Source organism: Nyctereutes procyonoides, unplaced genomic scaffold (genome assembly GCF_905146905.1).
Source record: "Nyctereutes procyonoides isolate TBG_1078 unplaced genomic scaffold, NYPRO_anot_genome, whole genome shotgun sequence".
In the NCBI taxonomy this organism is placed as follows: domain Eukaryota; kingdom Metazoa; phylum Chordata; class Mammalia; order Carnivora; family Canidae; genus Nyctereutes; species Nyctereutes procyonoides.
This window is the reverse complement of record NW_026575117.1, coordinates 20,711,849-20,736,637: the sequence shown is the minus strand read 5'-3', so window position 1 is coordinate 20,736,637 and position 24,789 is coordinate 20,711,849. Positions and strand designations below refer to the sequence as shown.

At 33.5% G+C, this 24,789-nt stretch overlaps 1 protein-coding gene across 12 annotated transcripts in view; it reads left to right on the top strand.

Moving 5' to 3' along the window:
• KCNT2 (potassium sodium-activated channel subfamily T member 2) overlaps window positions 1-24,789 on the top strand; it is a 377,566-nt gene that overhangs the window by 330,188 nt on the left and 22,589 nt on the right. For 11 of the 12 annotated variants that reach the window (XM_055334362.1, XM_055334364.1, XM_055334361.1 and 8 more), the window contains one exon: window positions 11,662-11,962. In XM_055334362.1, coding sequence (XP_055190337.1) covers window positions 11,662-11,962 — 301 coding nt within the window. The remainder of the gene's footprint in view (window positions 1-11,661; window positions 11,963-24,789) is intronic. The other variant, XM_055334363.1, reaches the window with a different exon arrangement.

The following is a 24,789-nucleotide window of genomic DNA, read 5'->3' as shown; positions in this document are numbered from 1 at the left end:
ATAACCTTTATTTAAAAAAAATCCCCCATCATAAGGCTGCCTGGGTAGCTCAGTTAGTTTAGCATCTAACTCTTGATTTAGGCTCAGATGATCTCAGGGTCATGAGACTGAGTTCTGTGTCAGGCTCTGCACTCAATGGGGAGTCTGCTTTAGATTCTCTCTGTCCCTCTCCCTCTGTGCCTCCCCACCATTCTCTCTCTCCCTCTACCCCCTAAAATAAATAAGTCTTAAAACAATCTCCCATCATAAGTAGTGCTAAGGTCTTAAATAAGCCAATGACCTTTATTACTTCTCCTCTTCATCCTCGGTGTCTCTATAATAATAGATATTATTTATGATATGCATATTAGAGGGCAAAAAGCTGTAGTAAGAACTATTTGATAATATTCATCACCCATTCATTCTATTCCATAAAAAAAATACTTCTTTCTTGGCCTCTGTGATAGTCAATTTTTCTATACATTCTCATGTTCTTAATTTCTTATTTCTTTTTTATTTTCTCAATTGAGGATTTTGAGATATAAAAGTTAAAATTAGAGAGTTATCTCTAAACCCCATCTGTCTTTTCATTATTGTATCCCATGTGCCTTGGACAGTGTTTCACGCAAGTACTCGGTGTGTTTACTCAACTCAGTCATAGGAATCCTTCTCAACATAGAGCAATTTTTTCAAATCTGTTCAAACTTGAATAATTGTATATGTACCCCTCCTGTCACTAATTTTGTGCTTAGTTATTATTTTACTCTTAATTCTTATGTAAATGTTTAAGGACATTTGTCTTGCAATTGCTGCTCTCATAATGTATAGCATATGACCAAGGTGGACAGTTTCTTGAATTGAAAGCCCGTGGTTTGGTCATTGTGAGTTAGTTCAGAGTTTCCAGGAGTTTCCAGGAGTACTAGAGGAAGAACTATGGTAAAGGAACTACAGTAAACTACAGTGGAGGGCAGGGGAGAGGGAAGGGGAAACTAGTGGGATTGCCTATTGCAATTTGGAGAGAATCTAGAACCTTTTGTTGTAACTCATTCTGTGTGGGCCAGTTTTTGAGTAGCAGCATGAGTGTGCTTTAAAAAATTATAAATGAGAAATATGTTGCCTCCAGAACCCAAAAGGCTAAAAGATGTTAGATTTGTCTTAATATTATTAGAACTGATAGATCAGTAACTATTTCTTGACAATATCAGAGATGGAGAATCCCTTGACTGACCAAATCATGCCCAGAAATTTGACTCAATTGAAGGAAACTTGCATTTTGTGTAAGACAAAATCCCTTTTTATATTCTCCTTTGTGAGTTTTTATATGTCTTGGATGAGTGTGTCAAATAAATCCCTTTGCAAGAGGCATCATCAATGTAATGTTATACATGTGTTCCTGAAGAAAGTTGGATACAGTAAAAATCTTGTCTGCAAGGATTGAGGGCTTTTGCAGGGCTGTTGTGGTATCCTATGGGTAGCCAGGTAAAGAAGTACTTGTGTTCCTTCAAAGGTTAAATTGGCTGAGAGGCTGTCAAATAGGCATGAAACAGAACATGTTAGTCAAGTCTATGACTGCAAAGTATTTATCAATTGCTGATTAGAGTCAGTAATTTTGGTAATATTGGGTATTGCACCTTAATTCATGGTAACATGGCATTAAGATTGGGATACTCTACTGTAGGGCTCCATTCATTCTTTCCAGGTTTAAGAACAGGTCAGATGGGCTGTGAAATGGAGAAGCATTGGTGATTATAATCTCTTCTCTGAATAGTTCTTATAATTGGTTTCAATCTTGAAAGCCCTGTTCAATTCTTGAAGACCTTATTAAATATTTATATTAGACATACAGAAGGTTCACATGGCCCCATTTTATCAAACCAGTTGTAAGTGCCAAAGATTTTATTTCATTTAATTTTAATTTATTACCTATTGGATTGAATTGTGCAGTGTCTAGTAGAGGATATTGTAGGACAATGAGTGTTATGACTATGGGGGATTTAGGCAAGGGTGATAGTTCTGATGGTTAAGATGAAGTATACCTATTTGTTTTTGTTTTATATTTGATGCCCCCCAAGAGTATAGAGATTACCTTAATGTTAGTGCAGTCTCCATATTTACGGTACTTTAAACTTATTGGCATCTCCAGTCATAACTATAATGTGAATCCCAACCAAAATTTTTTTAAAAGATTTCATTTACATATTCGTGAGAGACAGAGAGACAGAGAGACAGAGACACAGGCAGAGGGAGAAGCAGGCTCCCTGTGGGGAGTCCCATGCAGAAGTCAATCCCAGGACCCCAGGATCAGACCCTGAGCCAAAGGCAGATGCTCAACCACCACCCAGGTGTCCCAATCCCAACCAAATTTTTAAAGAGGCCCTGAAGGTTTGCCCGTTGGTACAGTTCAGGAGATATTAAAATTTGGAATCTGTGTTGCAGAACCGCAAAGCCAGTCAGCTTCCTTTTATCTTTTTGTCTTAAATTTTTTTTTAGTAAACTAAGGATTTTCAATTCCACAAATTGTGCACTTTTTGTTTCAGTTGTTCCTGCCATATATCCAGTTTTTTGTTTGTTTTTCGCTCCCTTTATATCCCCAGTTATTACTGTCTTTGGTTGCTAAACATTTGGGGGGATATTTTCTACCCTGTTCATGTTTGTAAGTCTGCTTTTCTACAGGGTCTCATGTCAGTTTCATTAGAGTTATGGATGTCCCTGATAGCATTGGTTGCTTTATTGGATTTAATTAATTAATTAGTTAATTAATTACCTAAGCCTTCACTCAGTTTTGAAGTAATCCCTTAGCTATGTATGCCTCACAGGCCCATGGGTGCTTTTCCTTATAATGGGGGATCAGGATCTTTGTGGTCACAGAGGCATAGCAGCAGAAGAAGCATTTTGTAGTGTCTTAGTGAGCTGTTTTCAGGAGTGTGGGCTTCAGCATGGCAACTGCTCTTGCTCCACAGAAGCAAACATGTAATAGGCCTGTGTAATGCACAGAATATCAGTTCTTCCCTGAATGCTCTGTGGAATGGAGATTGATGCCTGTTTTAGGCATACAACCAATGGTCATAGGATAAGACTCATTTCCTGAATTTACTGTCCGTCATGCTTACTGATACCTATACACAAAACTCAGTATGAAGCACAGAGATAGGTCAGAGACATATAGCATGGGGCCACTTTAACAACGGCCTCAAACTCATACTAATGGTCTGGGCTATTAGTAGTTCTGTCCGGATTGAGTTCTTACAGTTATCCATTGACCTAAATCAGTATGATAATACTAGGAGAGCCCTAAAGGAGCTCTTTCTTTCTCAAAGAAGAGTAACCATTTGTGGAGGATGGTAGGGCTTTGCTCCAAAATTCTAAGAGCCTGAGCTACAATTCATTTATTAGGGACTGCCAAAGGCTCCAGACAGCATCACGATCTGCCAGTGACATTTCATGCACCATTGGTTTTACTAGATCAGATAGCCCACGTAGCAGAGCAGCTTGCATAGCAGCCTGAAGGTCTTACGGAAACTTCTTTTGTCTGGTCCCTGCTAAAAATTGGCAGGTTTTTGGGTCACTCAGTAAATGAGCCAGAGTAACACACCCAAATGAGGAATATGTTGTTGCCTCTAAAATCTAAAGAAGCCTACTAGGTGTTGTGCTTCTTTTTTGGTTGTAGGAGGGATTAGATGCAACAACTTATTCTTTACCTTAGAAGGGATATCTTGCCACGCCTCATACCACTGGACTCCCCGAAATTTCATTGAGGTAAGAGTCCCCTATATTTTTGCTGGATCTATTTTCCATCCTCTGATATGCAAATAACTTATCAGTAAGTTTTGGATAGTTCTGTCTTGCTTACTAAATCTAGTCATCACAATGTCATCATTGTAATGAGCTGGCATGATATCTTGTGGAAGGGAAAGGTTGTTAAGGTCCCTGAAAACTAAATTATGGCATAGAATTGGAGAACTGATATACCAATGAGGTAGGACAGTGATGATACATTGCTGGCCTTGGCAGCTGAGTACAAAATGATTCTGGTGTTCCTTACTGATGGGGTTGGATAAAAAGACATTTACCAGATCAATAGCTGTATACTAGGAACCAGGGGATGTGTTAATTTGTTCAAACAATGAAACCACATCTGGTACAGCAGCTGCAGTTGCAGTTATCACCTGGTTAAATTTATGATAATCCACTGTCATGCTCCAAGCTCCATCTGTCTTCTGCACTGGCCAAATAGGTGAATTGAGTGTGGATATGGTGGAAATCACTACACCTGCCTATTTCCAGTCCTTGATGATGGCACTAATTTCTGCAAGGAGTTCAGTATTGCTTTTAGTTTAATATTTTCTTAGGTGGAAGCAGTTCTAGTGGCTTCTACTTCTTCTTTCCCATCGTAACAGGTCAATATAGTCAAGGAGCCAATCTAGGGCTGGAACTGAAGAAGGTTTTGGGACCTACTGTGTTCACTGTGAGACAGACCTGAGCTATTGATCACATAACCTCCATAAGCTCCTACACTAACTGGTGGGCCAGAGTGATGTTTTGAGTGTTCCTGAAATTAGTATCATTTCAGAGCCAGACTTTAGTAGTCTCTAAAAGGTCTTATTATTTCTGTTTGTTCAGTGTACAGTTACTCTGGTGGAAGATCACATGACCCTTGGGGAAGGTTGGGGAAAAGATTAATGGTATAAATTTTTGGCAGTATATTGGGTCCTTGTGTAAAAGGAACAAGTCTCTCCTTCATTGAGAGGTTCTGGTTTTGTAAACTGCCTCAAATCTGGGGTTTATTTGAAAGGCTGTTACTCTTTATTTTTATGATTCAGGTTACACTTTTGTTCACTTGACCCAGACATTTTATACTTGTGCAGATCAGGTAAGAATTAAGAATTTAGTAGTTTTCCTATCTATTTTACCTGCAGGAACACCATGATCAATCAGCCAGTGCCATGGGTCTGTGCAAGGCCGACTATTCGGATTGCTGCTTTGACTCTGCTGTCCATTATAGTAACCATGCTTACCTTACCTTGTGCAATTGATTGCCACTACTTGGCCTCTGCCTCCTTGGGATCAAACTATTCCCATTTCATTTAGGTTTCTCGACTGAGTGACTGTAGTTACTACTCTAAGGTCTGGCCTACAGAGAAGACCGGTTGGGGATCCCTTCAAGGATACTGGGGCTCTGCTCCCAAATTTCATTCTCATAGTTGTGGTGAAAGGAATGCCTTCTAGACCCTCTCGTTGTGGGCGAACAGGTCTTAAATGAAAAATCTACTCTTATTTTCCCATCTCAAGGCTTTAATCCCTTGCTTTATATTAAATCAAGTTAGGTCCTGCATGTCCAGCTTGCTGACTGTGGGCCACCGTTTGGTGTATGTTACAGCACCAGAGGAACTGTTAGAACCCTTTCTTGATGCAGAATCTCTGCTTAGTGAGTCCATATCAATAAATTCTGCCTGACACATCTTTGTGCTTCTTCCACCATTATCCTGCAATAAAATAAGTAACATAAATGCCATCTATCTATCCTCTACATACTTACGAATCACTCTACTAGGACTCCTAACATAAGAATACAGCCAGTTAAAATAAGGACAACATTTCCTTCTCAACTTGTTCTAATTAACACAGATGAATTATTTAAATTATTTAAATTAATATTTCAAACTCTAAGGGAAGACAGCCACCATGTAGTTAACAGTAGTATTTAAGATCCTAAAGAAGGACAAAAAGGGTATGAATTTTTGGGCCTAAAGCACTAAGAAAGGCAGTAGGCAGTTGAAACCTCTGTACGTTAGTTATTTTTGAATAATAGTTTTGAAGGCTAGGGGAAAAATGACCGCCAATGTGAGAAATAATGCCAAGGCAATAAGTTAGCTAGGTTTCAGATTCCACAGAGACCAAAGAAAACAAAGATTCAATTAAATACATATACACGCACATACATGCACACACATCCACACACAAAAAACCAGATTGCCAAGGATATGTGAATATGAAACTTAATGTGTAAATTTAGAACAAACAATAAAAAAGAGATTGACTCATAAAAGCAACTGACTTGGTTTAATTTTCTTTTAGGGGTAATAACAAAAAGATGAGTGATGTTTATGTGATGAAGGAGGAGGGAAAGAGAAAGGAGGAAAAAAAAGAGTGGGAGATGTATTCTGTTCAACAGTAGTAGAAAACTAGCATAAATTTTTTGGATTATTTAGCATTATCTCCAAGTAGAGAACCTGCAATTTTTTTCGCTTGGACATAAGATTAAATTTTGACTTTCAAAGTTATCGGATTGGAATGGTGAGTTAGTGGAGATTCTCCCAACTTTGAATAAACCTTATATTCATGGAATAATAGATGAAATAGAAAGCTACCTATGAGAATATGTAGATGAAATATCTGATTTTTAGATAATGGAAAATAAAGTCAAGATACTGAAATAATTTTTGTTATTTCATCAAGTGATTACCTTAAAAAAAGCTATTATTTGAACCTAAATTCTCGACTAATTATTTGGCTTTAGAATTTATGTTAAAGTATTACTATAGATTCTCTTAAGTTTTGTTTATTTTTGTCATGAAAACTGAAAATTGTTACTTTTTTCAAGAAGCTCAGTTGGTCTGTTCAAAGTCATGAAGTACTGGCCTGATAGAATTGAAAATACAACCTAGTATTTGATTCCAAATTCAGCATTTTTTAGACTATAGTATTGTTATCCTCTAATTATCTATAAGATTCTGAAAATATGTTGAAAATACACCTAAATATGGGACACCTTGGTGGCTCTGTCAATTGAGTGTCTGACTCTTGATTTCTGCTTGGGTCATAATCTTGGGTCCTGGAATCCAGCCTTTCTTGCAGCTCTGCACTGGGCGGGGCATGTGTTTGGGATTCTCTTCTTCCCTCTCCCTCTGGCTTTCTCCTGCTCTTGCACTCTCTCTCTAAAAATAAATAAAAAGGCAATCCATCTAAATACGATGTAATTAGTTATTTTTTTATCTCTACTTAGATAACAGACTAAGTGAACTTATAAACTGAGCCTTTATAGAAAGTATGGAAACATCTTGGTGTGAATTTTTTTTTGATACAAAGAAATTTCCAGGGGACCCAAAGTCACTAGCCAAGGTGCTTATGGATTTAAATTTCCATGATGTCTCAAGTATTTTTATAATTTAACCTTCCCTTAATGGAAAAAAATAGATAAGAATTCTTTCATAAAATGTTAAACTAGGGCTGAAAAGAGATAGAGAGGAGGCAAACTGCAAGACACTCTTACCTATAGAGAACAGAGTTACTGGAAGGGAGGTGGGTGGGAGATGGGCTAAATGGGTGATGGGCATTAAGGAAGACACTGGTTGTGATGAGCACTGGGAGTTGTATGTAAGTGACGAATCACTAAATTCTGCATCTGAAACCAATTTTGCCATATATATTAATTAACTAGAATTTAAATAAAAACTTGAAAAAAATAATATTAAACTAGCATATCTTCAGTAATTTCATTTTCCTCTGTTATCTTTAGCAACAATTCATAATGTCTTCAGTCATAAATCAGATAACACAGTTTAAGCCTACTTTAAAGCCTATAAAACTATTCTTAAGGGAGCCATGAATCTGGATTACAAACATTGACTTTCAAACTACTTGGTGAATTGATTTATTTTAAAATATCACTTTGTTCCACAGATTGCTCAATAACCTTATGACATGAATAACTTCAATAAAAAGATTGAGAGGAAGTTGAATTGAGTCATTTTGGGGTGTGTGTGTGTGTGTGTGTGTGTGTAGAATGTGGAGAAGAATGTTTGATATTTATTGTGATCCTAACACTTTCTGCCTTTCTTGAAAACAATGGAAATAATTAAGCTCTTTTAGGTATAAGAAACATTTTCACATTTATAAAGCTGCCAATTCTTATTCTTGTGAAGAAGTATGTTTAGCCTTTTCAAAAACCATACTAAATTTGATAAATATTTGGAGAATAATATAACTTTAAAAAATAATAAATTTATATGAAAATTATTGATTAGACATGTGCATTTTTCATTTCCTTATTGAACTGTATGAATATGCTCCCAGAAGCATTTCATATTAAATATGTCTTAGTCCAGTCAAGTTGCTATAACAAATAACCATAGGCTGGGTAGCTTATAAACAACAAAAATTGAATGCTCACTGTTCTGGAGGCTGAAAGTGGGAGATCAGGGTGGCAACATGGTCAGGTGAGGGCTCTCTTCTGATCTCAGACTTCTCATTGTATAATCACAGGACAGAAGAGGCAGGGATCTCTCTGGAGTCTTTATCCTAAGGGTACTAATCGCATCCATGAGGACTCCCCACTTAGGCCTAATCATCTTCTAATGACTGTACCTACTAATACCATCATTTTTGGGGATTAGGATTTTAACAAACGAATTTTGAGGGGACACATCATTCAGATCAGACCATAGCAATATGAAAATATCCTTTTTCATTCTCATAAGCATTAGTATTAAATCTTTATTTTTCATGTTAATAATTTTATGAATCTTCTGATAATTAAAGTACAAAACCATCAAATCAGAGTCCTCTCGTTATTCATACAAAGAGTGAAGAATAATTTATAGAAGCAAGACAGAGCAATAAATCTCCATGTTCACTTAAATATTGTTCTCTTCTTCGGATTCATAAAATTTTAACCATGGAATCTTTACCCCCAGGGATTTGTTTATAGCACCTTGATTTCTTATGAAATATGGTCACTGATGGAGAAAACTGTATCACAAATATAAATCATTCCCTGTCTTTTTGATACCCATTTCTCACTTTTATATAACCTCTCATAATTATTTCTTCTTCTCTTCTCCCTTTTGCTGTCTTTTCATACCAGATGATGAGCCATAATATTAACTAATATTTAGTGAGCATTTGCTGAGGCAGGCACTATATTATGCACTTTTGAAAAGTATTATATCTTAGATCTCAAAAAACACTATGGGCAAAGTAAAAATATGATTCACATTTTTCAGATAGGGAAGTATGGGAACAATCTTAGTTCATAGAACTGGGAATACAGAGCTGATAAGTGGGGAAACATGTATTTAAACCTAGGTCTATCTGATGCCAGTGCACTTGCTTTAAGCATTCTATCCCTCTGATTGTAATTCAGGAAAAGGTCCTATGATCAAGGGACTTCTGTGTTTCCCAGCACAGGACTTCCACTAGGTCATGGTGTGTCATGTTCAAAAAATGGTAGAGTTAAACCAGACGATGAAATGACAGCAAGAAAATATATTTATAAATGGACGTCTTAAAAAAAGACACAGGCACACATACACATATTCAGTATCCAGGAATAGAATAACTAATGTTTATTTCCAGTGATATCAATATTGTCGATAATCATTCTAACTAGGATATATTAACATTATTATATGTGGAAATTTATAATTGGCACATTTTTTATACATTAATGTGATATAGAAATTTGTACAACATTTCTATGAGGTAGAAGATGGGTAGTATTATTCTCATTTTACATGGGTTTATTGTAGGTACAAAGCTAGGAAATATCCAAAATATAGTTCCAGTTTGTGATATATATAAAATTCAGTGTCCTTTTCATTATGTCATATTGGAAGGATGGGAGAAAGACCTGCAAATTCTGAGCACATAAAGAACAATCTATGTGTTGTCAGTTTAGATTTCTTAAAATTCATCCTCAAATCATCCTAATTCCTTTCTTTTTCTGCACTTAAAGTGAAATATACAAAGAAATGATACTTATTTTACTGAGTAATTGACAAAAGAACCTCATGATTCCTATGGATTTTATGTATAAATCATGCTATTCTTTTCTTAGGGAAATTCAAAACGATGAATAGGGTATTCTGTAGTGTTTAGTTAATACATACATAGGCTTCAGTTCATGTTTTTGATATTCACTTGATACAATATATAACTAAGAAGAAACATTTGCAAAGACAGTGTTTCATCCTCTACTTGAATTATGGGTCTGGCAAGTCTACTATTTTTACATGTTTGTAGAAAATCAGACTATTACTCACAGGAACTTATGACAAGAAAGATCACTTCAAATAAATGTAAGATCGTGATTAACAGAACTCTGTAAGATAAATGTTTAGATATGAATGTTTTCATTTTTGCTACAAAGTACGTATAAAGTGAAACTACTGAACTAAGATTGATATACTTTACTGATGGTAGATATTACTCAAGGGTTTATGTATTTTACTTCCACAGAAAGTATATCATCAAGTAGTTGAGACTAGAGGAAGTTAAGATTATAAAAGTATTCATTATTGCAAAACCATGTAACCATCCACATTTTAATACTTCCAACTTAAATTCTATATCTCAAATAAGTTTTCTAAAAATACTTTAATGAAATGTTCTCTTATTGCGGAGATTTGAAGATTAAGACAAACTATTTTTAATATCATTCACTGTTTTGAGACAGAAATATGGATGAATATTTAAATTTTTCATTGAATTAAAGTGTGAGATAGTTTCATAGCTTGCCACTAGGAATTGTATGTAAGTCATTGACTGAGATTCCATAATTTATATTCACTTTTAAGGGATTTTATTGAATCTACCTCTTGACCTTACTTACATTGATAAATTAAACTCTATTACTTTGAAAGCCAGCAAAACATGAAGGTTAGAGGTGAAGTTCAAACTTCCATCCATAGAAAGTAAACACAGTTGCCAGATTCATGAATATTGGTCTTATTTTCTGTACAATTCAGGAAACTGTTCATTTGCATGTGCATGCTTTTAGAAAGTAAGACTTTCTGCTTTGATCTGTGTTACATTTCATTTAACTTTCTGGTATGAAAAGCAACAGTTTGAAACAGGAAGCTTTTATTTATTAAGGGCCTACAATCAAAGGAAAGCTTCTTACTTTAAAATCAGATTTAGTAGTAAACAAGTAAATTAAAACAGACTTTCTAAGTTTGTACATTGTTTTTTTCTTCCCATCGAGAATAATCTGATTTGTTTTATTTGTGGTTCTAGAATACATTTGTGAAATATTAATTAATATTTACAACATTTTTCACTTAGAATACTGAGAACAGTTCCTGAAATACTTTTTAATATTTTAGTAAAACAGGGTTATGTGGTGAATAATTAATGTATAAATTAAATAAAAGTGCTTTTTGTTTTCTTCTGGGTCATATGAGTGAATTTTAAAAAATTCACATTTTACAAAGTTCATTCCAGTGCCATCTTTAGAAAGAGCAATAACTTAAAAATCTTTTAAAAGATTATTAATTCCAAAAGTAAAAAAATTTAATGATCTTTATTTAGATGATATACAAAATACCTGTAGATTTAAAAAAGTCCATTACATTGACTACCTTTGAAAATTTAAATTATTTTTTTTGTTTATGGTTCCAAACAACTCTGCTAATATTCATTTGATAACTGATGCATGAAAAATTAAATCCTTTCATAAATCCTTATATTGGAAATGCAAAGCTATTTTATTTGCTTCATATATAAGTTCAAACAATGTATTTTCAAATATTTTTAGTAACAATCAAGTGAAATCAACAAATGATTTTGCTCTGTGAAAATTCATGATATATAATTATAACAAGATACTAGCAAAAATTATTAACATATCTCCAAGTTTCAATTGTTCCTAAAATATCTAATTATCAATATCCATTTCCTTTAAAGTCTCAGATATCTATCAGTGTAGAAGAATGGGAAGACACCAAGGACTCCAAAGAACAAAGTCATCACCGAAGCAACCACCGCAATTCAACATCCAGTGACCAGTCAGACCATCCCTTACTGCGGAGAAAGAGCATGCAGTGGGCCCGAAGACTGAGCAGAAAAGGTCCAAAACACTCTGGTAAAACAGCTGAGAAAATAACCCAGCAGCGACTGAACCTCTACAGGAGGTCAGAAAGACAAGAGCTTGCTGAACTTGTGAAAAATAGAATGAAACACTTGGGTCTTTCTACAGTGGGATATGGTATGCTCTTTAAAAGTATTGTATGCTATGGACTTGTGATTCTTGCCATAGTCGTTGCGTAGTTGGTTCGAATTTAGTAAGTTAAGAATCACATTTTTGTTTCACAGGCCAGTTTGAAGGAACTACTGACACCTATCTAATACAGAAAATTATAATGATGACAGTGAAAGTTAAAAGTGTTGAGTATTTGCTTAGTTCTCTAGGCATTCTGTTGAACCTATTATATGAATCATCTTTTTAAAAATTATCTTAATTTTAATTTTCTCCAAAACTCTTCCATTTTAGAGATAAGGAAACTTAGTCAATAACTTCCAAATTATCTTATTAATAGTGTGGCTGAAATTTATATCCCGTTCTGTCATGCTCTTACACACACACACACACACACACACACACACACACACACATTCTCTCATATATGCAAACCACATCTTTGTTGTTCTAGGATCTAGGATAAAATGAATTTGAGGCATTGGCAAGTGACTAAATGTACCAGCCACAGATGAACGGAAATGTTTCCATAAAATTTGTTTAGCTTCTTGTGGTCCAGGAACAGAAGTCTCCAAAAGCTTTAATTTGAAGCTCAAACAGTACTTGATTTCATATAGTGTAGATCTGTGTTAATAATTATTAAGTTCCTATGTTGATCTGTGATTGCAATATAGACCAAAAAGCACAGCCCACATAAATAATGCAAAGATAATTTTAAAATATATTGTTTACTACTTTACAAATTTTATTTAAAAAAGAAATTTAGTCAACTTAATACCAAATGATAAATAAAATAGTTTTGTTTTATATAGAACTTGGATAAACCAGAAGCAAAGATTATAGAAGTATCATGCAGGTTAAGGATAAAATGGAATGCATTCTATATTTACCCCGTCTCATCTTTATTATTAAAGTCTCAACTTGAAACAATGTAATAAGGAGAAATTTTAATTATTGAATTAGAGTTTAAAAGAAGTTAACCTGTATATCTCTAAACAAGAAAAGGAAACATATTTGCTGAGTACCTACTCTATGCCAGGAACTATGTGAGGTGCTTTATGTGTGTTTTTCATTACTCCTCATAACCCTGAGTGGATAGATGTCCCATTTTACCCTAAGAATTTGAAGCTTAGAGTTTAAATACCTTGCTCAAAGGCATACAGTTGAAATGTGTTGGAGTCAGGATTCCGTATGTAATTGAAATAATTATTTTTTACTTACTTAAATGTAGTTCACACTCATCCTTTACTAATAATTTTAGTTTAATCACACAAGATCTTACATTAAAAAGTAAATTCAAAAAAAACTCCTTTTAAAAATTATACTAATAGTTCTTTGCTAATTTGATGACACTAAGTATGTTGTATTTTTTATAGAACTTAGTCCTATATTTATGTGTACTTCTGTTAGTTATTATTCAGTTACTCTTTCTTTTTTTGGAAAGTTCTAGTAAATGATTGTTCATCCAAGTTCCAGCTGTGTTTCATGAACACTGTAATCCAAGGCTGGTCCTGTAAGCAGTGTGGCAGATAACAGTTTGACTCTAAGAGACACAAAAATGCATGAGCTTGCTGCATGGGAGAATCATCAGGGAACATATTATGTTTTTGCTAATGAAACTTCTATCAGGTACCTTGCATTTAGTTATTCTCTGTGTTGTGTTATTTTTTTTTATAAATTTGTTAATTTAATTCTCATACTAACTCTTATAGAAGGGAAGAATGGATATTGTCCACCTTCTTTTTTTCTCTCTCTTTTCCTCTTTCTTCCTCTCTCTGTCCCATTCTAACCATCTATTCATTCATAGGTCCATCAATCCATTCTAAGGCCATGTACTAGCCACTTTTAATAACATAAAGATTATGAAAACAGGATTTGGAATTTAACACATCATTGGCTTCTGTACTTCTCCATGTGTTCCTAACTCACAATAATTTATTCATGCAACAGATATTACTGGGCCACACTGGGAATAGAATGACTTATTCACGTAGGACCTCTCCCATTTATGGAACTTATATTCTAGTATCAACCAGCAGACTCACTGAATATTTATCCTCTCCAAGCCTCTTTTTTATCACTGTGCCATGAGAATAATAATGCCTGTCATAATTTCTTGTGAGGGACAAATAGGATAATGAATAATAATGTACTAAGCCCAGAATTGGCATTCAGTTAATACCAAAAATCTCCCATATATCTATTGAAGTACTACTGTTTGTTCATCTGTGCTTTATACATGAAAAAAGTAAGTTTTTTTTTACCACTTCAACAAAACATAATTTGCACCCTTGGGGGAAATTGCCTCCATTAAGGATACATGCTTTAAAACAATTATTTTGCATGTTTGCCTTCCTTCCTTTAGAGAAAGGGAATGTCTTACTCATCTTTTCATCTTTGTATCCCCAACATATTACACATTTCCTGACACATAGGAACCCAGTAACTGCACATTGAATGCGTGAACAAATGGAGTGCTTACAGGTGAGAAAACAAGGTCTCAAATATAAATTATTTCCTAGCCTACTAGACACTCAAATCAGTACTTTAACTTAGGAATTTTGACTCTATGTCTTTATATTTCCACTCTACCACATATTCTTTGTAATCTTGTCAATATTTTATAGTGATTTGTAGTTGAAAAGTGTTTTTACATACTTAAAAAAAATGCATGATGATTGATTTAACCACAAGTCATAATCTGCTTTTTTCTGAGTTAGGTCTGGCATGCTCCAGAACTATGAATAGCGTACTTTTGACCTCTTGCCTCTTGGATATGAGACATAAAAGAAAGGGAAAGGGAAGAGTCAAAAGATGATTTTTGAGAGTTCTTGTTTGAACAATTAAGTGCATGGTGAGTGACATTTACTGAGCTCAGAAAAAGAAGACAAACATTGGGGATCTTTGACAATAAATTTAACTCAGTCCTGAATAGGTGGTGGTGTGAAAGAAGCTGGATTTCTGCTATCTGGTTCTCAAGAAAAAAAAAATGAGATGTTATATAGACTGGAGACTCTATGTTGATAGAGCATAGAGATTTTAATTAAAATTGTAGGAGTAGATGAAATAACCCCTGGTGAAGGACTATAAAAGAACTTTGGAAAACATTTCACAAATATTAAGGAAGAAATGTTTCTTGAACACAAGAGACTGCAATGTCTAAAACTGAATTACCCCAAAGATGTGCCACATTATGATAGTATGCTATCAGTTGGTTACATGTTTAATCATGACATTGATCCTTTATACTTTCAGAAGGCCATGTGGGGCCTTGGGTGGTCAGAGGCACTCCTCAGGCTGGTTAGTTCCAGCCATAAGCAGTTTTGTCTGTTACCCCAATGTGAGTACAAATACCATTTCTTATGTGTTCTATGATGTGAAAAAAATATTGGAAAGTATTGGACTGAGAAGTAGGGGCTAATGATTAATAATGCCAAAGAATATTATTGAGTATAGTAATAGATCATTGATGGACCTTGGTAAATGTGGTACATGTGCAAGCCAAATTTGAGTAGCTTGAGAAACGATGTGAGGTAAGGATTAGAATATAGTGGATTAAAATAATTAGAAACCCCAAGGTATTGGAAATTTAATCTATCTCATTGCTCCACCATTTGTTGCTCTATTGCCAAAATCACATCATGGTCCAAGATAGATGTGGGAACTCCAATTATTTTGTCCACATTTCATCAGGCAGGAAGGAGGGGCATACCAGAGAAGAAAAGTTCTCTTCAATTAAAACATACTTCCAAGTAATTGCCCACATCATTTCTACTATATCCCATTGGCAAAGCATATGTCTTATTTTTGGTGGCCCAAATTTAACATGAAAGAAGACAAGAAAAATAACTCTAGTGAGAGACAACTATCTGTCTGCCACAGTCGATATTTTTTTAAGAAATTGCATTGTGAAGGAGAGGTACAAATATGAAGCTAACTGGATGGGAAAGTGGAGAGGGAAGATCTGTTTTGAAGATCAGAGAGATATGAGCATGTTTATTAAGATGGAGCCATTAATGAAGAAGTAGAAAATATGGGGAAAAAATCATAGTTGGAACCCTTTGCTTAATTAGAAATGAGGAAAAATACATGTTTTAAATGCAGTAAACTTGTAGGTATTTTGACAGGAAGTTGAATAACATTTCATGTGATTACTACATAATATGCGTGATATGGCCAATATTATTTTCTAAATCTAAAAACTCAATTTCGGAATGCATCTGGCCCCAAGGGTATGGAAGATGGAATTTGAGGACGTCTATGTTTTGGTAAAATAGCTAAAGTGAAAATCTACAAATTCTGTTTGCTTTCCATTGAACTTTTTGGGGAAATTTCTTCAATATGATTTTTAAAACTTCCCCTCGAAGTTCATGGCATTGTATACAAACTGGCCATGTGTTTTTTGGGCAAGTCACTATCACCCTGAAATTTATGTTCTTTAACTGTCAAGTAAGGATAATAAGGCCTTCCTAAAGGGATGTGATGTAGTAATAAAACGTATATAATTTTTTTTACTCTATAAGCTATACTGCAAATATGAATATACTTTTCTTTATGTTCATTACTGACATTATTCTTCAGTGATCTATTTAGAAGAGCTCTCACACTCACAAAAAATTACTCTTTCCAACTATTGACAGATTCTTAATGATTAGCTCATAGAATGGCACATACTAATAAGTATAAATTGACAAATAAGTCTTCCTAGTGTGACTGCTGCTACAAGTGCTAGCCAGTTTTGATATGGACCGTTTTAAGTTTCATACTGTTACTAAAAGATGAAATGCCAAGGGAGGAAAAACAAATTCTTTTAAGTGACAGATAACTACTAGTTAGACACTGGCTTTCATTACATTTATCAGAATATTTTAGTTTCTTACTAAAGTAAATTTATAATTGCCTGAAATGATAAAACAAATACTGTTTTTTTAAAGATAATATGGAGACTTAATACTTTCGTTCTCTTTCTTATTGGAAAAAAATGACCAAAATTAACAAAAGGATTGTTATTCTAACCCAAAGTTAAGGTAGTGGTAGTAGTAGTAGTAGCAGTAGTAATAGTAGTAGTAGTAGTAGTAGTAATAGTAGCAGTAATGATAATCAGTTATCATTTTTATATATGTTTAAAAAAATTCCCCAAATCTTAGTCAATAAGTCAGATACCATTTCTAGTACAAAATTATTTACAAATTTTTCTAAAACAAATTACCCAAGAGAGGAAAGCACAGTAACTAGATATTTCTTCTAGAATATTTTGCAACATTTAGTACTCAGGAGGAATTAGTATCTGAGGTCACTATAACAACTTCATCAACAATTTAGTATTTCAAAAGAAATTGATGTTAAATTTTTATTGTTTTTGAAATGTATTATTTACCTTTTTTCAGTATAAATGAGTGTAATAATATTGATTTGTAAAATCAATACACTCCAGGTATAGATTCCCAGAATATGGATGATTTTATATTACTCTGTACTTCCAGAACTGATTCTCATGAGGAGGCAAGCAGAAACAGAATGATACATAGATGCACTTATTTTATGTTAATCTCATTCTGTATATAGAATATTAATAGAAAAAAACAAACTCAATGGTTTTCTCAATAGATAAAGTAATGAAGCTTTCAAAGGGGGTAATTGCTGAGCTGATAATGGTAAATGGAAATATTTGGGCAATGAATTTTCCATATATCTCTAAATTAAAACTATATAGTTTTGTGTCATGGAGTTGTAACATGTCCTTCTCAGAACATTAGTTTTTCAATGATAACAATATTTTTACATAATTTAACACCACAGTCAATTGCACTTAAATATACATATATTTTATCATTATGACTGGAAATTCAAATGTGTTCTAGCATATGTATATGAAAAATGTGGCCCATTTGAATAAAACGAAATATTTTTTACATTTGAGACAAAAAGTTAATTGGTTGAATGAAATTTTTACTCAGTACTTTTTGAGAGAGCAAAAAATGGCTTCCTAATTGCATTAAAACAACAAAAAGAAACTTCCAATTATTATGATGACCATTTGTGTTCTCAATTTAAATAACTAGAAAAAATATAAAACTCTTAAGTGTGTAGACTCTGGACAAAAGAAAGCACATAATTTTGTTACCTGAAGAGAGGGAATCCAATGAGTTAAGACTTACATGGGCTAGAAGTCAAGGGAATGGAGCCAAAATAAAATATATATATATATATATGAGATTTTCCACTAGAAAAATCAACCAACAGAAACAGATCCAGAAAAATGGGAATATTAAAGTAGTTATTACAATATGGTATATATATATTCAAAATGATAGAGGTAAACAGAAACATGATAAAGACAGAAACTGAAAATATAAAAGAGACCATACTGAATTTCCTAGAGATCAGAATTTATGATCCAGTATGAAAATGAGAGGTGTCTGGATGACATTAACATCAGGATAACTATTGCAGAAGAAAATATCAATGAACATAAAGCCATAGCAATAGACTATCCAAAATGCAGTATAGAGAGAGAGAGAAAAAAAAAAAAAACTTGAAAAAATAAAAAGTGTTGTTTACTAATGGGACAGTATCAAGTAGTCATATAATTGGTGTCCCAGAAGGAAAGAAGAGAATGAATATTTGAGGAAATAATAACCAAAATTTTTCCAAATTTGATGAGAATTCTATTTAAGATCTTAGAAGCTCAATGAAGCTTAAGCAATATAGTGAATGAAATAATTCCAAGACACAGTATACAAAATTGCTGAAAACCCATGATAAAAGACTTCAAAGGAGCTAGAGGGAAAAAGAAACTATTAGTAAAGAACAAATACACTTGACTCTTGAACAACACAGGTTTGAACTGTGCGGGTCCATGTATACATGGATTGTTTTCAATAAATATACATACAATACCCTAAAAGTGTTTTCTCTTCCTTATAATTTTCTTTAAAACATTTTTTCTCTAGCTTTATTGTGAGAGCACAGTGTATAATACATACACAAATATATGTTAAGTGTCTATTTATTGGTAAGACTTTTAGTCAACAGTAGGCTATAAGTAGTTAAGTTTAGGGGAGTCATATGTTAAAAGCAGATTTTCTCCTGTATAGGGGGCTGGCAGCCCTAACTCTTGCATTGTTCAAGGGTCAGCTGTACAAGTATGACAGCAGACTTCTTGACAGAAATTTTGCAAACCAAAACACGATAGAAGAACATCTTTGGAGTACTGAAAATAATAGTCTACCTAACACTTTATACACAATAAAAATATATTTCTAAAATAAAAGCCAATAAAGACTGTTAGACAAACAAAAGCTGAGAGAATTTGTCAGAAACACATCTGCACTATGAAAAAAAAATATTAAAGGAAGTTCTTAAGACAAAAGGAAATTAATGCCAGGTGGCAGTTTAGTTCTAAAAAGAGATGGTAGGGGTGCCTGGCTGGCTCAGTCAGAAGAGCATGTGACTCTTGATCTTGGGGTCACGGGTTCTAGCCCCACAATAGGTGTGGAGATTACTAAAAATAAATAAACTTAAAAATGATAAAAATAAATGGTAAATATTGTCAAAAATATATTTCTATTTTATATATTTTGCTTAAAAACAATTTACTGTTTATAATAAATATTTTAAGACTTCTAGAATATATGGAAGCAAAAAATGTATGGCAATAATAACTAAGTAGGAGGGGAGAAATGGAAATATAATGTAGTAAGCTTGTAACACTATACATGAAGTGAGATATTATTTAAGTGTAGCCACTGAGAAGTTAAAGCTATATATTGTAAACCCTAGAGCAGGGGCAGCAAAGTATAACATGCCAGTTTTTGTTTAAAAAAAAAAAAGCACCATCCTTTCTTGTTTATGTATTATCTATGCATACTTTCAGTTTACTGTGTAAAAAGTTTAATAAATACTACAGAAATTATATGATCCAAAAGCCTGGAGTAATTACTACCTGGCTCTTTACAGGAAAACCTGTGACCAATGACCAAGAGAAACTATGAAATAACTAAATCAAAAACATGTAACTAATAACCAATAGTGCATATAAGTAGGAATGATTTTAAGAAGAAATTTTTAAAATCTCATCTAATCCAAACAAGGTAGAGAGGGGAGAAGAGAAGAACAAAAAGCCATATGGGATAAATAAAACACAACCAGCAAGAAGGTAGATTTAAACCCAACTATATTGTCATTTATATTAACTATATTAACTATAAATGGACTAAACATTTCAATTAAAAGGCAGAAGTCATCAGATTAGATTAAAAGGGGCAAGATTCAACTCTGTATTGTCTATAAATCCCACCTAAAATTTAAAGAAATAAATATGTTTGCCTAAGAAAGCATAAAAATTATATTTTGTGCACTCATCAATCCAAAGAAAACTGAGTGACTATATAAATATTAAAGTAGACCCATGGATGCATGGATAAACATTATGTGAAGAGGAAAAAAGCCACAAAGAAATACACTGTATACTTCTGGAAAAGCCGTTGTTCCTAGAAATCAATGATTGCTAAGGTTTGAGAGTGAGAGGAACTATTGACTGCAAAGGGTAGAAGAGGACTTTTTGGCGTTATGGAAATGTTCCCTATCATAATTCTGGTATGGGTTGCAGTACCATATGCATTAGTTGAGACTCATAGTGCACTTGGAGTTAGTGATTTTTTTTTTGTTTGTTCTACCAGCGAGTCTATGAGATAAACAGAACAGTGATAATTAACCTAGGATGACTTAAGCAATATACTTAAAGTCATATAGGCAGTTTACAGTTACTTTATAGATAAACATATAACTAGATGCCTGATTCCTATTGTGAAGATTGTATCTACATAGTATACTACCTCTCAAGAAAATTGCTTAAAAGGTCCAAGAAGGCAAGGACTTCGCCTACTTTTTCATTGCTGTGTCCCTAGATCTAGAATTGTTTGTGATTCTAATCATGTCCAGTTCATTTTATTAAATGACTAAGCTGAAGAACAAAATAATATGTGTGACAAATTATAATTATTAACCATAATAAAAATGCCTCCTATAAGTCACATGGAAATACTAAAGGAGAGCTGTAAAGTTGGAAAATAGGTTATTTTTAATTATTCAGGTAGTATGTTCAATATATTTTTCTTTCTTCAACTTCGGATGTTATTTCATGTGAAGTATCTTTAAATTTAAAGCAGTATGCTCAGTTGTTAAAATGAAAAAGAGAAAATAAATAAATATGGTCTTTCCAAAATCTTTTAGACTTTCTGTAGTATATCCATTCTACTTTTTCAGATTATCAGCTAGAGTCATAGTTTTAAATTTAGAAGTACATTACCTGAAAGCATATGAACACATTTGAAAATGTAATTAATGTTTTATTTAAAAATAAGTGTACCTATATAGTTCCTTACCTTGCAGACAATTTGTATCATTTTGGATCACATCACTTAATATAGAATATCTGTCATTATAAGTATTTTGAAAGAAACTAGCATTTATTGAACAGATTAGATTAGATGAATCTATTGAACAGATTCACTGGGATACACAATAATTCTGAAAGTCCCTACTTGGTGGGCAAGGAGAGCTGCACACAGCGGAGGAGGCATTTTAACAAAACAAAACTGGACTTTACACCATAGAAAAAATATGTTCTTAGACATTATTAGCTTTTATTTTGATTATTTTTATTTTTGAATTCTCTATCACATTAAAAAAGTTGCAAAGGGATTTTGGTCTTTTAACATTTATAAAAGGTAATAGATTTTAAAAGGTTATGAAATATTGAATATTGTATTTTAAAAGGAAAATTGGGCCTAAAGTAACTAGTTTTATGTACGAAGTTAGTACATCATGAGTAGCTTTTGGCAGAATTGAAACTGAACAATTTCTGAAGCTTGGTTTTATATCATGCTACTTGTTTCAATATTTGTTTCATCTAATCTTGATTTCTTAATGGTTTATATGAAGGGAGGTTAAGAGAGTCCTGATTTTTATCTTATGCATCATAAAATAGTTCTAATTTTTTTTTAAAGGAATAGATCTGTTTATTGTACTGTGAAAATGGTCTTGGTACATGTGAGAAACATTATATACTTTGAGGACAGCATTCAGAACTGTTAAGACAAAAGACAAACTATAATTTTAAACTCAATCTTGATTTAAGGGAAAGGCTATAAATTATTGACTGGAATGCATTCAGCATGAATTCAGATTCTATATAGAACATGAAGCATGAAAGAGTCAAAAGATGTTGGAGTCCAATAAGCCCATACCTAAATTTTACTGTAAAGCAGCAAGGACTTTTTATTTATTCTTATATACTAGTTTTCTTCTGAGACAAGTTGATTTTATCTCCAAGACTTAAGGCCATTCCCTGACTCTGCACGAATTCTTATGTGTCCTCTGGTCCCTGTTGAATTGGCTTCTCAATGCTGAATTATCAGAAAGTAATGAAAATTACTTTAAATAAAGATCATTAAATCCTTAAGGATCCTTAAGGATCATTTTATCCTTATCTCTAACCACCTTTCCCCCCCCCTAAAATAGACTGGTAAGTTCAGTAAAATTTACAGAATAGTTGTACTCATAGCATAGGCAGGTGCTAAATTGAAATACATGAGCAAATTAGATCAGAGCTATAAAACTACCCAGTTCTATAACTATCCAGCTGGATAAAATGTAATATGTTTAGAAGTTCAGAAGAGGGAAAAATGAAATCATCACTGGGTTATGCTATTACTGATTATTGGGATTATTGCACTATGTAGAAGAAGTAAGCACTGTGTAACTGAGAGCTTTTTCTCAATAAGGTATTTCTTGTAGTGACCAAAGAAAAATACACCATTGATCTAGTACAGCATCATTTCTTTGTCTTTATTTGCTTTTTTCCTTCAGCATCCATATATACTGTCGTATCTCCCTTCTAAAACCATATCAGTCTCTCCTTTCCTCTCTCCCTTGCTCCTCTCTTCTCTTCCTGTCTCCCTGCACCTCCACTCTATCAGGTTCTCTAGCTCTCTTTTCCTCTCTCCTTCTGAATTTCCTCCATTTCCATTGGCCCCAAGCCACCATCCTCTTTCACCTGGGCTTCTGTACTGTTCACCTACTCTTCCTGAACCCAGATTTGAGCCTCTAAAGTCCATTCCTGCAGAACAGGCAGAGAAGGTAACATATTCAATAGGAAATTAGATCATACCACTTAGTCTCCCATCCTGGTAACCCTTGTATGGCTTTCCATTGTTTTTAGAGTAAAATTTGAGCTTCTAATCAAGGCCTATAAAGCTTTACAGGCTCTGGGCCTAGCTTGACTTTTCAGCATTGTCCCCAGTTAATCGCCTTCTTGCTCACTTTAGTCCATCCCCAAGGGCCTGCTTTGTGCAAATTTAACTCAACCATCTCCATCTTTCTCATTGCTGTTCTCTATAAACATTTTTCTTTCCTGTTTGGATGCTAACACTTTCATATCACAAGACCCATACAGTTGTTATTTACAAGTTATGGATTGATTTTGCTTGCTACAATAATAATAGGAAACCATTATGTAGCACTTGATATAAATCAGGCACTGATTCTAAGAACTATATATTTAATATGTTATATATTTATTATTCACTTATAATTTAATTTGAACAATAACCTTTGAGATAGCACTATTGTTCCCCTCCATTTTACAAGTGAGGAAACTGAGCACGAGAATAAAAGAAATTATTTGCTTCAGGCCTCAACATGAGAGTATTGAGAAAGCTGGATTTCAATGCAGGCACTCTGGTTTCAGAATCTCTCTTCTTAACTGAGCCTCTTAATGATAACCTTTATATTATTTCAAATGTCTCTTTAATTACATAACACATAATAGATATGTTTTTGGAAATATTTAGTGAAGCCTACACAAATATATGTAAGATTTAAATTTCTTTCTAATCAAATTTATTTTCCTTATTTAAAAGTACTCTTAAAAATTCTTCGACAGGAAGTATTTTGTAAGAACAGAAGGAGTATAAATCTTTTCTCTTTCTAATGTGATCTATTTATCTGAAACATTCTGAGCAGAATACTCACTCTATGAAGATTTTGACTGAATAATTGAATATGCTAATTAATACAGCAAAATAAATTTCTTGATAAATACTTCTAGAAAATCTAAGATTTGACTCTATACAATTTCTTTTAAAGTTTTCAGTATTCTAGTACATTTATTTTAATTTTTCACAAGAATAGCTGTGTTTAAGATAATTTTATCAGGGTAGCCTGGGTGGCTCAGCGGTTAAGCGTCTGCCTTCAGCCCAGGACATGATCCTGGAGTCCAAGGATTGAGTCCTGCATCAGGCTCCCTGCATGGAGCCTGCTTCTCCCTCTGCCTAGGTCTCTGCCTCTCTCTTTCTCTCTCTCTCTCATGAATAAATAAATAAAATCTTAAAAAAAAGATAATTATATCAATGGCAAAATAATAATTACAGTAAAACAATAATATATAATGATTTTTATTTTGCCAGGGTCTGAGATTACTTGTCAGGAACATATTGAATATGCTCACAACAGATTTTTCTTAGCACATATTTTCCTGATAGGAAATAGAATATTAATTCTGGTTCATGAACCAAATTTTCCAAAGTAAACTTATTTTATTCATTAAATACATTGTAGTTTTGGTAAAGAGACTTATTTAATCCACCGTGACTTTGCCACCACTGATGATGATGATTATGATTAAAGTAGGAAACCTACCACAGATTCCCTTCCAGAATTCAGAAATAACATAAAAGTGAATATAAGGAATGGCCAATAGAGAAAATAATACCAGACTTGTAGCTGATAAAACTAGATCGTTGAATGTGGTTTTGGTATGTGGCCACAATAGG